This window comes from Microchirus variegatus, assembly GCF_963457635.1.
Source record: "Microchirus variegatus genome assembly, chromosome: 4".
NCBI classification, from domain to species: domain Eukaryota; kingdom Metazoa; phylum Chordata; class Actinopteri; order Pleuronectiformes; family Soleidae; genus Microchirus; species Microchirus variegatus.
In genome coordinates this window covers 21,337,014-21,354,070 of record NC_139805.1, presented here as the reverse complement: position 1 = coordinate 21,354,070, position 17,057 = coordinate 21,337,014, and the positions used below count along the sequence as shown (strand labels likewise).

Genomic DNA, 17,057 nt, shown 5'->3' with positions numbered 1-17,057 from the left:
AATATGGGACCTTTAAAAAGTAAAACTCTGAAGGGGTCATTGGAATCTGGAATCGTCACATGATCAACTCTAGACCTAAACCAAGCAAGAACCTAGTGTGACTATTTGATTATAAAAGAGGGCAAAAGGTCACAGCTGCTGCTACTTAGCACTCTCCTCATTTTGCATCAGAGTTCACACAAAATGTCTGATCATCATGTGGAGGAAACGTTCTAATTTTCTTTGACATCCACCACCACCGAACATGTGAGCAGCTCGACCTCAGGGCAGAACACCTCTGTGCTCAGCACTCTCCTGAACCACAGACACCACAGTCCAGAGCCGCTGCTCCTCTCCTCTCCTCTGGTGTGGTTTGCAGTTTCATTCTGCTCTGATCTTCTTGCACTGTGCTGAGCCAATAGAGAGAGACAGAGTAAAAGTGTGTGTGTTTGTGCATAGCTGTTAGGAACACATGTGGTTCCCTTTGACCAGACCACTGGCTTAATTTCATGCCACACTGGTTTCCTTAGTGAGCTCTTCAACAGGCTGCAATGAATAAGAGTCTGAGCTACAAGACACTTGAAACCCTGTGTCGGTGTCAGGAAGAGCGATGAAGAGAAAAAGAGGCAAAGAGAAACTCTGACAAAAAAGAACCGTTCGTCTTTATTTCAGCTTAAAACAACAGCTCCAAAATGGCACCGATGGTTCACCTTCTGCATCTGCTTCAATTTTTTAAAGTTTCCTGCAGCGACAGCACCTGCAGCAAAAGGAGAAAAAGGCCTAGAGACGTAATGGAAATCAAAACAAACCCTGTTGTTTTTCACATAAGGCATCGACACAACACGCAAATAAAGTTGATTTATGTCGTCAATAAAACATGTGAATGGCACCACTTGTGACAACAAACCCGTGTGTGCGTTAAAAATCGTTCCAATCATTAATTTCTTTTAATAAAACTTTATTCCTGCTGCGTGCAGGCAGGTGATTTAGGCGAGGAAGCTTTAAAATCCTCTCTGTGTGCGACCTGCTCAGCAAAAACAACACACAGGCGATGTTCGTGACGAGCTAAGTGAACTGTTAACAGCTGCTAAGCCCGATATTATTCCTCAGGGATTATTGGAGAGGATGATGGAGATAAAATGAGTGTCAGCGTCTCTAGCTGTGTATACAGGCCGCCTCTCTAATAATATGTGCATTGTAATTTAATGATTATGGGTACAGTGTGTTGCACTCGTCATTATGCACACATGCATTTTTGTGAGATGACAGCAAACAGCGCTCATAAAAACCTAGACATTCAGTAATTAGAACCAAACCTCTTTCTGTTATTACGATCTTTGTAACCCTGAAGACGCGAGGGCACGGGAGAATGTTCATATTTTTAAAGATAAAGCATTTTAATCTGCCTTTAACCTGAGATTTATTATATATTTGCACCCTTTGATTCAATTTTAAGTGTTTCGTTCTGCCCTTGAGTGTCCTTTAACAGCTCTTACCTCATGTATTTATGTATTTCATTACATTTTTATCTGTTACTACTTATGTTTTTAATATCTCTGTGACCTTCTTTGACCTCCTGTTTAGATCAGTCACCATGGGTTTTCCCCTCGTGGCTGTTTGTGAGTTCCTTGATATACTCTTAGAAATAAAAGTGCTAAGTAGAATCATATAAGGTTCTTCGGCTTGTCCTCATAGAACATATGTGTCAAACTCAAGGCCCGGGGGCCAGATGTGGCCCACCACGTCATTTTATGTGGCCCGCGAGTGATTAATTGGTCTTAAAAATCTGTGCTAAAATAGTTCTATGCTGCTTTAAGGCTTGTGTTGACCATGAACTACATTTCCCACAATGCACATTATTTTACATTATATTTTGTTACATTTATTCTGTATGACAGTTACATCTGGGCCTTTGAGGGTAACAATTATGCTGAAGTGGCCCTCAGAGAAAAATAGTTTGACACCCCTGTCATAGGAGAACCCTTTTTGGCTCCAGGTAGAACCTTTTTATAAAGGTTCCACCTGGAACCCTTAGTGTTACCAAGAACCCTTTATTGAGGAAAGGGGTTTTAAAGGGTTCTCTTGATCAAAATGGTTCTTACTGGAACCATTAGTGTTACCAAGAACCCTTGAAAAGCAAATGGTTCCTGGTAGAACCTCAGCCCTTGTAGAAGAACACTTTTGGAACCCTTATTTCTAAGAGTGTAGCGTTCCCTCCATTCCTTTCCTCTTTTATTTTCCTCACTTACGTCTTACTCCTCCTTTTTTATTTTACATAATGCCATTTGTCGAGCAGCTGAAGCGGTTGCTGGGTGGGCCGGTGGGCTGATTCCTTTGATTATCTTTTTAATCCTGCGAAGCACACACACAGAATTACATTGTATGAAAAGTGCAATATAAATAAAGTTTGATTGATTGATAGTTTGACAGCAAAAAACACCTCTTGACCACGCCCACCCCACTAAGAAAAGCTATTGTCATATCTGAGTGTGACAGTTTAGAGAAATGAAAAGTAGAAAAAGTATTAGAACACAGAGGTAGAAGCTTCCAGAGTGCCAGCATTAGTCAGAAGTGGAGCCTTTGTGTGTGTGTGCTCATGTGATTAAACCCACCACATCCACTTCCCCTCCATTATCATCAACCCCCCCCTGGCCTGATGCCTGGCCCTCCACCACCAGCCCCAACAACAGCATATTCTTCCTAGACAAACACGGCCTGAACGCTGTGGGCCGCTGCTGCCCACAGCCGCCGGCTGTGGCGCGACCACTTACAATGACATCACTGCTATTTAAGGGAAATTACAGTTGATGGAGATGCAGACAGTCTGATTTCACTGATTTCACTACAGACCCACTGCTGCTGCCCTTCCAAGTATACCACACAGACGAGCGTGCGCTCATTCGCACACCTCTGGTTGCCAGATTTAGGTTTTCTGTAAGTAATCCTTTTACTGTTCCAGCAGCCACAGCCATCAGCCTCAGACTGTGAGTGTTTCTCTATCAGTCTGAGGCTTTTCATCACCTGAGTGGAGACAGGAGATGTTTTCGTTACCACACGGCAATAAATTAGTCTATAGTTTACAGGAGCCCGTGGACTTCAGCTCGCTCCTCTGGTACACGATTAAAGGCACTATTTCTTCTGCCTCTGAGAGTGTGTTTGTTTTTTTAGGACCCTGATAATGTTTTCTCAGGCCCTGTGTGTGTTTCGGGTTGATTGAAAGTGAAGGCACATGTGTCTTTAACATTAATTTCAAAGGGACACTCCCTTAGGGACCGCATTGCAATCAAGGCAGCCATACTCTTTGAGACGTGTGTGTGTGTGTGTGTGTGTGTGTGTGTGTGTGTGTGAGGTTGGTCCTGGCCCTTGATCCCGCACATTTCCTAAAAGTGCCTCCTTAAGTTAAGTCTAACATTATTATATTTTATTCATATACAGTACGCTCACTGGTCGCTTTATTAGGTACACCTGACGTGTGATCGTTAACAGAGATCTCTCATCGGCCAATCACACGGCAGCAACTGGAGGCACGTAGACATGATCGAGATGACCTGCTGTTCAAGTTCAAAGCGAGCATCAGAATAGGGAGCAAATGTGATTTAAGTAACTTTAAATGTGGCGTGTCTGCTGGTGCCAGACATGCTGGCCTGGGAAACTGCTGATCCACTGGGAATTTCAAGCATAACCATCGCTAGGTTTTTACAGAGAATGGTTCGAAAAAGAGAAAATATCCAGTGAGCTAAAGTTCTCTGGGTGAAAATGTCTGCCAGCAGTCACAGGAGAATGACCAGAGTGGTTCGATGTGATATAGACACAGTCACCACACGGAGAGCATCTCCTGCTACATTTTGAGGCGTCTTGTGTGTCTAATAAAGTGGCTGTTGAGTGTATTTATACTGCATACTTATAACACATGTCAAACTCAAGGCCCGGGGCGCCACGTCATTTTATGTGGTCCGCGAGTGATTAATTGGTCTTAAAATCGGTGTTAAAATAGGTCTATGCTGCTTTAAGGCATGCATTGACCATAAACTACATTTCCCACAATGCATGGCGATTGTGTTACCCGCAAAGTGATCACAGTGTATCATTGTATATACATCATGCTACGAGTGAAATTGAATAAGTAATAAATACAGAAAGTTATTTAGCAATATGTTACGTAGTAGTAACCTTTATTTTACATTATATTTGGTTACATTTAGTTACATTTATTCTGGCCCTTTGAGGGTAACCATTATGCTGATGTGGCCCTCAGTGAAAATGAGTTTGACACCCCTGACTTATTATAATAATAATAATAATGGAACAAGGAAACATGATATTTTTATGCAAAACTGTAATGCTATAATAGTTTTTTTTTAAATGTATAATGTGTATGTGAAAAATGAAAATGAATCATCCTTGCCAGCCCACTGCTCCATTGACTTCCAGAGAAGCTGAGCTTCCCTGGAAGTAACGATTTTGCCGCATATGTCCAATCACCGTCGAGCTCACCGCAGTAAAAAAAAACAAAAAAATATTCTGTGCCATCCCATAGAGAACAGCTGAAGCTGATTAGAGTGGTTTTAATGCAGAGGCTGCTACGGCACCAGTAAAGACGATCCATCAGGATCTGGTTACACCTATCACAGCTACTATTTGGCAGATCACGATATATATAAAGGACAACAGGATATTTAGAGACAGTTCCACTGTGCGATGTCATTACATCAAGATCAGGTTACACAGAATCAAAGCCACTAAATGCTTCTGCCTCATTAGATATTGAAATGAAAGACCTTGCCCTATGATATAATTCTCTGCCTGCTGTCTCTCTTTAGTACTTGCTCCTCTCTCCTGATATAACCATCATATCCAAGGCCCTCAGCGGCCATAACACTCTCTCCTCCATCTCGTTGAATCTGCGCGATGATTTCTCTGCTGAGCTGTTATGACAGAGATAACAGCTGCTGTCTCTTCTCCTGCATTCATCACTCCGGTTAATGCAACCTAAGTCTTGTTATGTCCAATTATCAAATGTGGAGAGTGTCCTATTTCATTTATATGAATGTTCTCCTGTCATCACGGGGGTGGAAGTTAATAGGATTGGGCACAGTGGAAGAATAAAACTCAGAAAACAGGATTCGTATCAACAACAGTGGATGAAGTTAAAAAAACACAAACCTTATGTAAACGTACATGTCATAACCTGCGAATGACCACATTCAAAGTACTTTATGGTGCAATAACAATAATGTTTATACGTGTTAATAATACAAGGTTGAAGGACCTTTGATTTACAGAGGATACCTCAGAGATGTTATGGTAAAACACAAAAAACAAGCTTATAAAATGAATGCATACTACAACATAAATATGTTACAGTACGATAAGGATATTAACAGCACAGTATCGTATCGGCAGACATTGGCTTTATGAATGATGAGATATCTGCAAACACACCAAGATCTGCCGATCTTAACTAATCACTGTAATTATTATATGACAGTTTGTGCTCTTGGAAAAATTCCAACTGTTTATGAAAGATGAGAAGTTTCGAGACAAAGCAAACATGTGTCTGTGCATAGTTTGCATTTTTTTTTAGCTGTTTTTGGACAGATATTGAAAGTTCTTCTGGAAAAATAGGCAAAAACACACTTTCTGGCCCTTTTTATGGTTAAAATGACCAAAACAATCATGGGTGCATGGAAAAACTTATCGGTATCGGTTATTGGCCCAAGCACTTCCGATACATCGGAATATCGGCAAACCAATATCGCTACTTGACTGGCTAGAGCTAGCTTTACCGGTTCCAAGACTCACCATTGTATTCCTGAGACCAACAACAAATATGTTGTGTCCCCCATTATGTGTTAAAAGTTAAACACCTTTTCATTTACACGTTATAGGTTGTTTTTAGACTTGTTTTGTTCTATTAATATCCTGCCGTGCTTTTTTTGTGACCTTCAGTAGACACATTATTAATGACAGCAGTAAAGACTCCGAGCCTAACTGGTTTTGCAGCTTGTGCTCTGACACACATTTATTGGGCTCGTGTTGGACACGAGTTTCAGAAGTCTGCATGAATTGTCTCCTTCAGTTTCTCTAGTTGAGGAAATGATGCTGTAACCGACAATGTAACCTGCAATTACAATGATGGACAATCATTCTTGTTTGATGACGGAATGCAGTCAAGGTGTTGGAAGATTAACCACTCGGGCATATAATTGTGCAGGCGTATACCTGTCCTGTCTAACACAGTGCTTGGTGTTTTATAAGGCACGGTGTGGTCACTAACCAAGGCAGATGCCAGCAACCCACGCTGTAGCCACGGCTGAGATGGAAAGTGTGGCATATAAATGAAGGCATCCCACTGCAAAGGTGCTGGTATTTTTTCCACTGCTGCCAGGGTTATTTTAATGAGAAAGGACCTTTTCTAATAGATGGAAGAGACAATGGACATGGTTCCATTTCCACCCCTGTCTGGCATGTCTGGCATTCAGCAGGAGGTCGCTGTGAATATGAGGGAGAAGCCGAGGGACAGATCAGATTACCTGCCCTGAATAAGAAGCCTGAAGTCCAAGGGATAACGCCTGACACCCATCAATCCTCTTGTTTTTGTCTCACTATTGTTCTCTCTTAGTAACCCCTTCTATTTTCTCCTCTGTACATCTCTTATATCCCTCTGTCTATTCTATCTATCTATTCATCTGCATATCATAAAAAAAAATGGCGCCAACAGTGTCCCGATGAGCTGTCTATCAGGCCTGCTGGGCTTTGGCTTCCTGTCACTTCCAGTTCAAATTTGTATTTTTCATTTTTTTTAACACTTTTTCAATGGAAATTAACCCTTGTTCACTGAATAGTTGATTTATTTTTACACTTCTTTGCGTTGACAGTAGAGGTCAGCCCATAACACCCCCAGAGCTTGTTTGTCACAACATACAGTTATTAGCAGTAGTTCTCAGTATGTATGCTAGATAACCTGTATATTACTGTAGGAATGTTACATTTATTGTACAAATACTTTAGCTTCAAGCTAATTAGGCTAACTGCTAGCACTTACCTGTGTAGTTCTCAGGGGACCGTACCTATGTTCCCCGGGTCCTATGTTCCCCGCTTTGTATGTGACCGGGGAACATAGGACCCTTTCTCTAACCCTAATCCTAACCCTACCCTTTTTCCAAAAAAGGGTCCTATGTTCCCCTGTCACATCCAAAGTGGACCTTTTTTGGGGAAAACGGGGAACATAGGTACGACCCCGTTCTCAGTATGTATGATATGTAACCTGCAGTGTATATGACTGTAAGAAAGTTACATTTGTTATACAAATACTTTAGCTTCAAGCTACTTAGGCTAACTGCTAGCACTTACCTGTGTAGTTCTCAGTATGTATGCTATGTAACCTGCAGTGTATATGACTGTAAGAATGTTAGATTTGTTGTATAAATACTTTAGCTTCAAGCTACTTAGGCTAACTGCTAGCACTTACCTGTGTAACAGAAAAGGGACACGTCTGTCGGTCTTCATTCGGCTCAGTTTTTAGCTTCCCTTAACTAGCATTTCATGCGTGTTGCGTCAGCCGTTACAGCAGCTTCCGATACCTGTCGAGCTGTAAATGTTTGTCCTGCCCCCTTGCTGTTATTGGCCGCCCAGAAATGCCCCAAACCACAGCAAAACAAAGAGAATACCAGCAGAGGGCAGCATACAAACACCACCACCCACTTCTAATGACTTATTAGGCACAATTGACAAGGATTACTTATTAGTATTTCAAAAAAATTCTGCAAACTCTACCTTTTGTATTTGTTGTTTTTACATGAGTGTAATTCATTAGGTTTCAAATGAACATTGACTTTGACAGTCATCAGTTAACTCTTGTTTTCTCTCTCTCCACCAGGCCTACCCTCTCAACTCTTTAGCAAAGAAGCAACCAACAGTGCTGGTGATCTGTGGTCCAGATCAGAATGGCTCCATTGGCCTGGTGTGCGCCCGCCACCTGCGCATATTTGTAAGTAAACCACACGTGCAGTACAAATTATTAATCGTAACCGCAGTCTGGGCTTGCACAGCCATTTAGAATCATATCACAGTCGTAGAAAGAGTCTTCACTCACTTAAAGACTAACGGGGGATCCTGTATACAGGCCCTCTGTGCTTTACGGGAGTTCACTCCAGCTCCTGTAAATGGCTCACACACGTTATCCCATTACCTTCTCTGCAAGCACACTCAGACAGCCATGATATCATGCTATTGTTACTCCCATTAAAGCCGTCTGCAGCCACCATATGAAGTCATGACCGTGATGTCTGCGTCTCAGCTGCCGCATACTGACTGTCAGTTCAAGACAAACTGTTTTTTGGGAGGCAGGACTCGTCCTCTCCAAACACATTACATGGCTAAAACGGTATCCTTCAGAGACTGTGCAGTTCATTTGAGTGCACGCTGCCTGCCCCTCCGACTCTATGATTTTGCCGGGAAGATCTTTGGTTTGGGGAGGAATGTATCTATAGACTTTACCATGTGTTTCTGGACATGCTGGATTTACATTGCATTCATTTATAGTTTTAAAACCACATTAGACAGACTTTGTTTAAGTGCAGTGATGGTTCTCTGTGGAATCTATCTCCTCCCACTCTTTTTCCCTCTTAACTCCAAGGATGAGGTTAAAGTTCATCTATAATAGAGACGTATATTTTAAGATTATTTGTTGCAGTTGGTTAATATTCCTTTTGTTACGTACTTGACCTCTGTCAAGCAATACTATCAGGCCTGACTGAGGGAGCGTTCAAGAGTATTTGAACCAGATTTAAAAGTTATGCACGACAGTTTTAAATCAGAATTTGAAAGAAATAGCACTTTGGTAAAAACATTAAACACTGTTTCCAGATTTTATGTGATTCATCTGCCATTTTTTTCCCCCGGCTTTTTTTATGATGTTCGACTACAAACTTAAATAGGCCGACTGAGACCACACTTGTCTGAGTTTGCTCTGACTACAGAAACCTGAGTACTTTCTTTGGACTGTGGCTCTTGTGTAAGAGTGTATGTTTTTCATGGTGTGATGTGATTCCTGTCACATGTACACACACACACACACACACATAGCTTTGAGCTCCTGATTCAAAGCTGTGAATGTGATCAGACAGAGCGTAGAAAAGAATGATCAGCTGCAGACGAGTGGGCCAGCTCCGTTCTCGCGTCGCTCCAAGATGTTCGTGTTCACAACATCAACAGGTTGTGTGTTGTGTATCTTTGATTATTACCGCTGCAAGGAATCCATAAAAAAACATAAGGCTGCATACCAGACAACACTGATATTCTTTTATTAAAGTGGTAGATGAGTACATATTAAAAAATACCCCCAAAAAAATCAGCACAATATTATTGTAAAACAAGTGGACCCAGTGTTATGTTTGGCTCACTAACACGCGCTTCAGTCTCCGTGTGGAAACTTCCCATTTGTGAAGCTCGTCTCGTTTTAATTGGCACGAAAGAAATTGTCATTATATGTGGTTAGAAATCAACTCACTGGAGCTGGAAACTTTGTGTTTGAACGGAGGTCAAAATTGAAACTGTCGACATCTCGTCATCTTCAAAGTCTCGTCGGGCTGTTGAAATATTAGCTGTTTCATATTTTCTTATTGAGGACCTCGTTCCTTTTGTGGGTTGAACATAAAAAAAAAAAAACCCCACAACAATAACATAATAATACGAGACAGCGGCATCCCTGAAGGAGAGAATGTATAACCTTGTTAGAAGAGAGTGTTGACTGGAAAAAGACCCTCTCTGTGCCCTCTGCTTGTTTGTGTCTCACGGCTCATTTCTGTTCAGGCTCAGAGACACTGACAGACACGTGGGCTCTGTAGTTTCACACCGTTCAGTGGTGCAACTGCTGATGAGGTCAAGGCCAAAGCCCAGGGGAGACACACATGTGCTGGAATACACACACACACACACACACGCGCAAGAGATTGTGTTTGGCTCAGCTGCTCGCTGTCTGCTCTGTGGAGATCATGGTTGGAGATGATGTCAGGTGATCAGCGGCCGGTGGTGGTGGTGGTGGTTTGATTGGTTTGAGATTCCCCTAAGGACGCAGAGTGTCTGTCTCACCTGACAGATCACTTCCTTCTCCGCTCGCCCACCTTCCAAAGAAACAATCTCCACCTCTGTAGTCATTTATGGGGATGAAATATTTAGGGGGCCCGTGTGGATTCACTGTCCAGATGTTAAGACACAACATGCAATTCCTTTTAAATCAGATTTACAACATATTACCTCACGCAGCATACTTTCACTGGGTAGTGAGTAATGTAGGCTTTAGTTTACTTTTTGTTTTGTTTGCCCAGACTTTGAGGTAATGTCTGTGAGATTTGCCGCTTCTCCTTGTAACAACAAGGGTTATTGAAGCTTAAAGCAGTGCCTGGAGAAGTCTTTAAATAATTAGCTTGACAAATACAATACAATACAATACACAACCAATACTGCAAAACAACCTTTATTATCAGTGAGTCACCTACTAAAATAACGATTATTCATTCGTTTGCATCAACAAACAATAAACATTCCACTTGTGTAAGTGATTGACAACAATTTAAGGTTAACTTTTATTAATTTAGGCAGTCTGAATGAGTTTAATTAATTTTTTTTTTAGCTTTGCCTGTTGAACTGTAATGTTACGTCCTGTTTTACCCATAATGTGAGCACTGATCTGCCAAATACTGATATATAATGAAGTTGAGAACAGAGAAGTACTGTCCATTTTATCTAAATTACAGTACAGTAACACTCACGTCAGCTGATTTTCAACCACATAATTAAAAATATGGGATTTTTATTATGTTGTTGTTGTCTAAGTTGCATGGATCCTTGGGTTCTTTCAGGCTGTTTACTGACAATATCAAAGGTAGGCGTGTTTCCCTGACCTGTTTTTCAGGAGTGTTAGTGATTGAGGGTTCCAATTTTGTTATAAAAGTGAATGTTAGTGTTCTAGGGTACCAAGTTACAGGAATTGAGTAAATACATTCTTAGAAAAAAGGGTTCCAAAAGTGTTCTTTTACAAGGTCTGAGGTTCTAACTGGAACCATTTGCTTCTGAAAAACCCTTTCCTTGAAGAAAAGGTTTTTCAAGGTTTCTTGGTAAAACTAATGGTTCCAGTAAGAACATTTTGATCCAGAGAACCTTTTAAAAGAACCTTTTAAAACCCCTTTCCTGGATAAAATGGTTATTGGTAACACCAAGAGTTCAGTTCCACCTGGAACCAAAAAGGGTTCTCCTATGAGGACTTAGCACTTTTATTTCTAAGAATGTATGTTAAGTGAGACAGCAACGTTGTGCCATTAAAGTGAGATGACTGCAATCAGGTTGAAGTAAAAACACAAAGAGGCATCCATGAAAAGTTTCAGAAGTGCAGTCGGCCAGTGTGATGGGATAAACGTTATTTTGTAAAGAAAACGAGTGTGTTTCTTCACTCTTAGAAATAAGGGTTCCAAAAGGGTCCTTCTACAAGGGCTGAGGTTCTACCTGGAACCATTCGTTTTTCATTTTGATCCAGAGAACCCTTTCCTGAATAAAGGATTGTAAAAGAGTTCTTGGTGGAACCCTCCAAAAGGGTCCAAAAAGGGTTCTCCTATGAGGACAAGCCGAAGAACCTTATATGGTTCTACTTAGCACTTTCATATCTAAGAGTGTATAGTGCCTTTCTCTGTGCAGTTTGCATTTCCTCTCCAGGTACTCGAGCTTCCTCCCACGGTACAAAAAAAAGCAATTTGGTGAATATGTTAATTGGACACTAAATTAAACGTATGTGTGAATGTGAGAGTGAATGTTTGTATGTCGGCCCTGCGATGGACTGCTCCACAGGGTGTACCTCGCCTTTCGCCCTATGTCAGCTGGGATTGGCCCCAGAGTGAGTGAACCTTCAAATTTAATAACTTATACTTACATCATATCAGGAATGGTTTTTTTTTTGTTGACAATGCATCATCAACACTCACATAAACATTAACTGGTTTCACATGGCATATGAACATTGTCCAGAGGTCGTCTGTCAGGGCTGTATGTGAGAAGTTGTCCTGGATATTCTCCAGAAATCCTCCTGTCAGTTGTCATTTGAGTGTTCGGCCGACTGCACGCTTAATACCAGATAGTGTCCTCACTCTGCGTTTGTCATATACTGTACGTGATCGACAAAATCCAGAGAATGTCTGGAACCCAGTGTTTGCCAGGTCTTGTGACTACGCAGAGGTCGCCGATTAGCACGGACCTTTCAGACTGCAGGTGTCTGGATTTCTACTCTTCTCCGCCTCCGCCTTAGAAAGAAAGAATTCATTGAGGAAACAGACTGTAGAAAATCACAACTGCTGATATCTTGTTAACAGAACTGTCAGGCCAAAAGTACAGCGATAGATCATCCACGCTCAGTCATGTCGACCTTTGTACAAATCACTGTCTAAATGTTGAAAATATGCAAACTTTTCCCCGTTTTTCCTCTTCCTTCGCCCCATCCCCTGTTGCCTCGTCTCATGTAGGAATATGAGCCGACCATCTACCATCCGAAACGCTCCTCGCACAGTCTACACCAGGATTTCACAGTCCAGTGTGAAAAGATGGACATTCCTTTCCTCTCCTATCTCCCCACAGAGGTCAGTAGCATTTCATCTTACACTGTGATTTATTTTGATACATTTTAACACACCAATTAAGTCTTCTTGTGCAGAACTTTTCGATCATGTGTAAAGTCAAGTGTGTCATTTCTAGTGGTTGCTACTCTTTTCATAGTGTGGCTTTTGAAAATTTGAAAAACTAAGGTTGGCATTTGGAATCCAAAATAAAAAAAATTGTCCGATTTTGGACGAAATAGTGTAGTATGACACTGAGGTCAACGACATAGTATAGTATGATGTTTTGGTCATATTTTGGACACATTTTTTTTTTAATTTTCCGATTTTGGACGACATAATATAGTATGACGTTTTGGTCACATTCTGGGGTAAAAAAATGTTTTCCAAAAAATTCTCCGATTTTGGACGACATAATATAGTATGACGTTTTGGTCACATTCTGGGGTAAAAAAATGTTTTCCAAAAAATTCTCCTATTTTGGACGACATAGTATAGTATGACGTTTTTGTCAAATTTTGGACCAATTTTTTTTTTTTTTAAAAAGGTCAGATTTTGGACGACATAGTGTAGTATGACATTGAGGTCAACGACATAGTATAGTATGATATTTTGGTCACATTTTGGGCTAAAAAAATGTTTTCAAAAAAATTGTCCTGTTTTGGACGACATAGTATAGTATGACGTTTTTGTCTAAATTTTGGACCAACATTTTTTGTCATAAAAATTGTCAGATTTTGGCCGAAATAGTGTAGGATGGCATTGAGGTTGACGGCATAGTATAGTATGACGTTTTTGGTCACATTTTGGACTAAAACATTTTTTTTTTTAATTTTCCGAATTTGGACGACATAGTATAGTATGACATTTTTGTCAAATTTTGGACCAACATTTTTTTTTCAAAAAAATTGTCAGATTTTGGCCAAAAAATGTTTTTTTTTTGAATTTTCCAAATTTGGACGACATAGTATAGTATGACGTTTCTGTCAAATTTTGGACCAACATTTTTTTTCAAAAAAATTGTCAGATTTTGGCCGAAATAGTGTAGGATGACATTGAGGTCGACGACATAGTATAGTATGACGTTTTGGTAACATTTTGGACTAAAACATTTTTTTTTTGAATTTTCCGATTTAGGACGACATAGTATAGTATGATGTTTTTGGTCAAATTTTTGATCAAAATTTTTTTTCCTAAATTTTTTTCAGATTTCGGACAAAATAGTCTAGTATGACATTGAGGTCGACGACATAGTATAGTATGACGTTTTGGTCACATTTTGGACAAAAACATTTTTTTTTTGTAATGTTCCGATTTTGGACGACATAGTATAGTATGAGGTTTTGTCAAATTTTGGACCAACATTTTTTATCACAAAAATGGTCAGATTTTGGCCGAAATAGTGTAGGATGACATTGAGGTCGACGACATAGTATAGTATGACGTTTTGGTAACATTTTGGACTAAAACATTTTTTTTTTGAATTTTCCGATTTAGGACGACATAGTATAGTATGATGTTTTTGGTCAAATTTTTGATCAAAATTTTTTTTCCTAAATTTTTTTCAGATTTCGGACAAAATAGTCTAGTATGACATTGAGGTCGACGACATAGTATAGTATGACGTTTTGGTCACATTTTGGACAAAAACATTTTTTTTTTGTAATGTTCCGATTTTGGACGACATAGTATAGTATGAGGTTTTGTCAAATTTTGGACCAACATTTTTTATCACAAAAATGGTCAGATTTTGGCCGAAATAGTGTAGGATGACATTGAGGTCGACAACATAGCATAATAAGACATTGTGTTTAGCTCAGCAGGTAGAGCACCCAACCTGCCCCATGTGTTGAGGCTGTAGCCCTCAATGCAGGTGACCCTGGTTCAAATCCCACACCTAGCGGTCTTCCTACGTGTCGTTGTTGCCTCCAATCTCTCTCCACTATGCAATCCATATAAAAGACAAAAACGCCCCAAAAAAATATTGCCCAATTTTGGACGACATAGTATAGTATGACGTTTTTGGTCTACACCAAAAAATTGTCAGATTTTGGCCGAAATAGTCTAGTTTGAAATTGAGGTCTACGGCATAGTATAGTATGACGTTTTTGGTCAAATTTTGGACCAACATTTTTTCCAGATTTTCGACAAAATAGTCTAGTATGACATTGAGGTCGACGACATAGTATAGTACAACGTTTTTGGTCAAATTTTGGACCAAGTCTTTTTTCCAAAAAAATGGTCAGATTTTGGACCGAATGGTCTAGTATGACATTGAGGTCGACAACATTTGGACAAAATTTTTTTCATTTTTTTTATTTTCCGATTTTGGACGACATAGTATAGTATGACGTTTTTGTCAAATTTTGGACCAACATTTTTTATCACAAAATGGTCAGATTTTGGCCAAAATAGTGTAGGATGACATTGAGGTTGACGGCATAGTATAGTATGACGTTTTGGTCACATTTTGGACCAAAACATTTTTTTTTAATTTTCCGAATTTGGACGACATAGTATAGTATGACGTTTTTGTCAAATTTTGGACCAACATTTATTTTCAAAGAAATTGTCAGATTTTGGCCAAAATAGTGTAGTATGACATTGAGGTCGACAACATAGTATAGTATGACGTTTTGGTCACATTTTGGACAAAATTTTTTTATTTTTTTATTTTCCCATTTTGGACGACATAGTATAGTATGACGTTTTTGTCAAATTTTGGACCAAAATTTTTTTTCAAAAAAATTGTCAGATTTTGGCCGAAATAGTGTAGGATGACATTGAGGTTGACGGCATAGTGTAGTATGACGTTTTGGTCACATTTTGGACTAAAACATTTTTTTATTTGAATTTTCCGAATTTGGACGACATAGTATAGTATTACGTTCTTGTCAAATTTTGGACCAAATTTTTTTTCCCAAAAAATGTTCAGATTTTGGACAAAACTGTCTAGTATGACATTGAGGTTGACAACATTGTATAGTATGACGTTTTGGTCACATTTTGGACAAAAAAATATTCTTTTTTTGAATTTTCCGATTTTGGACGACATTGTATAGTATGATGTTTTTGTCAAATTTTGGACCAACATTTTTTTTCAAAAAAATTGTCAGATTTTGGCCAAAATAGTGTAGTATGACATTGAGGTCGACGGCATAGTATAGTATGACGTTTTGGTCACATTTTGAGTTTAAAAAAAAGGTTTTCAATACATTGTCTGATTTTGGACGACATAGTAAGAAGTTTTTGTCAAATTTTGGACCAAAATTAAAAAAAAAAAAAATGGTCAGATTTTGGACGAAATAGTGTAGTATGACATTGAGGTCGCTGACATAGTATAGCATGATGTCTTTGTCAAATTTTGGACCAAACATTTTTACTCCTTTTGTCTAATTTTGGACGACGTAAAACTTTTGGAAAGAAATAACTTTTTTTGGAAAAATATACTTTTTTTGGAGAAAAAAACGTGTAACGCGTGGAATGGTTGTGGGATTCTTTTCACCACTCTCCATGAGTCTCAGTGCATATCTACTCACTTCATATTTGGCATAAAAGTAATGCTGTTTCGCACACTGAATTTGTAGCTGAATTTGAATAACAAACCAGTATATTTTGAGTAGAACATTAGAAATAGCACTACTCAATTGTTAAATGCTGTTTAATTTAGAAGAATAAAGTCTTAATTTGGCCTCTGAACGATACCACGTTTAACCTGCATCCAAATGAATGCATGGCCATGCAACCACTGATTAGAGGAAGTTCATTTTTGCAAACTGAGGTGTTCTTCTGTTAAGGTGCAACTCATAAACGATGCCTACAACTTAGTGATTGATGCCATGCTGGGCCCAGATGCAGACTGTACCAATATTAAGGAGCCTTACCCTGGAATTCTGGCCACGCTGAAGCAAGTCAAGATCCCCATTGCCAGTGTGGATGTGCCCTCAGGTGGGTTTTCATGCATACAGTCAGAATTTTAAAAAAGTATGAAAGACATGACAAATGATCCTCCAAGCAGTTGCCCAGGAACGTTGGCTCCTGGGCAGGATTTTAAAGGTGCATGAGGTAGATAAATCTTATGCTACAGTCAACTTATCATACCTCGAATACGGCACTGATTGTGAGCACAACACGTAGAAACAATCCCAATTCTTCACTCCTTAAACGCCTCCATCTGTGTGTCTCAGGTTGGGATGTAGACGAGCCAAGTCAGGACGGGATAAACCCAGAGGTTCTCATCTCACTCACAGCACCAAAGAAGTGCTCCATGAGTTTCTCGGGGAAGCACTTCTTGGCCGGACGTTTCCTGCCCTATGACATCCAGAAGAAATATGAGCTTAACCTCCCAGACTACAGCGGCACAGACTGTCTCATCGAATTGTAACACATGGGAAACATGAGCGCCAGCGTGGCCACACCTCATTTTGACAAAGTTAATCAACTTTTTTTGTTTTGTATTTTATAGATTGTTATTGTGAT

At 39.7% G+C, this 17,057-nt stretch overlaps 1 protein-coding gene across 1 annotated transcript in view; it reads left to right on the top strand.

Annotated features, from left to right (window-relative positions):
- Positions 1–17,057, top strand: part of yjefn3 (YjeF N-terminal domain containing 3) — a 47,161-nt gene extending 30,104 nt beyond the window's left edge. The window contains exons 3-6 of the mRNA XM_083888465.1: positions 7,859–7,969; positions 12,489–12,602; positions 16,376–16,526; positions 16,766–17,057. Of these exons, the coding sequence (XP_083744591.1) occupies positions 7,859–7,969; positions 12,489–12,602; positions 16,376–16,526; positions 16,766–16,962 (573 nt within the window). The 3' untranslated portion in view covers positions 16,963–17,057. The remainder of the gene's footprint in view (positions 1–7,858; positions 7,970–12,488; positions 12,603–16,375; positions 16,527–16,765) is intronic.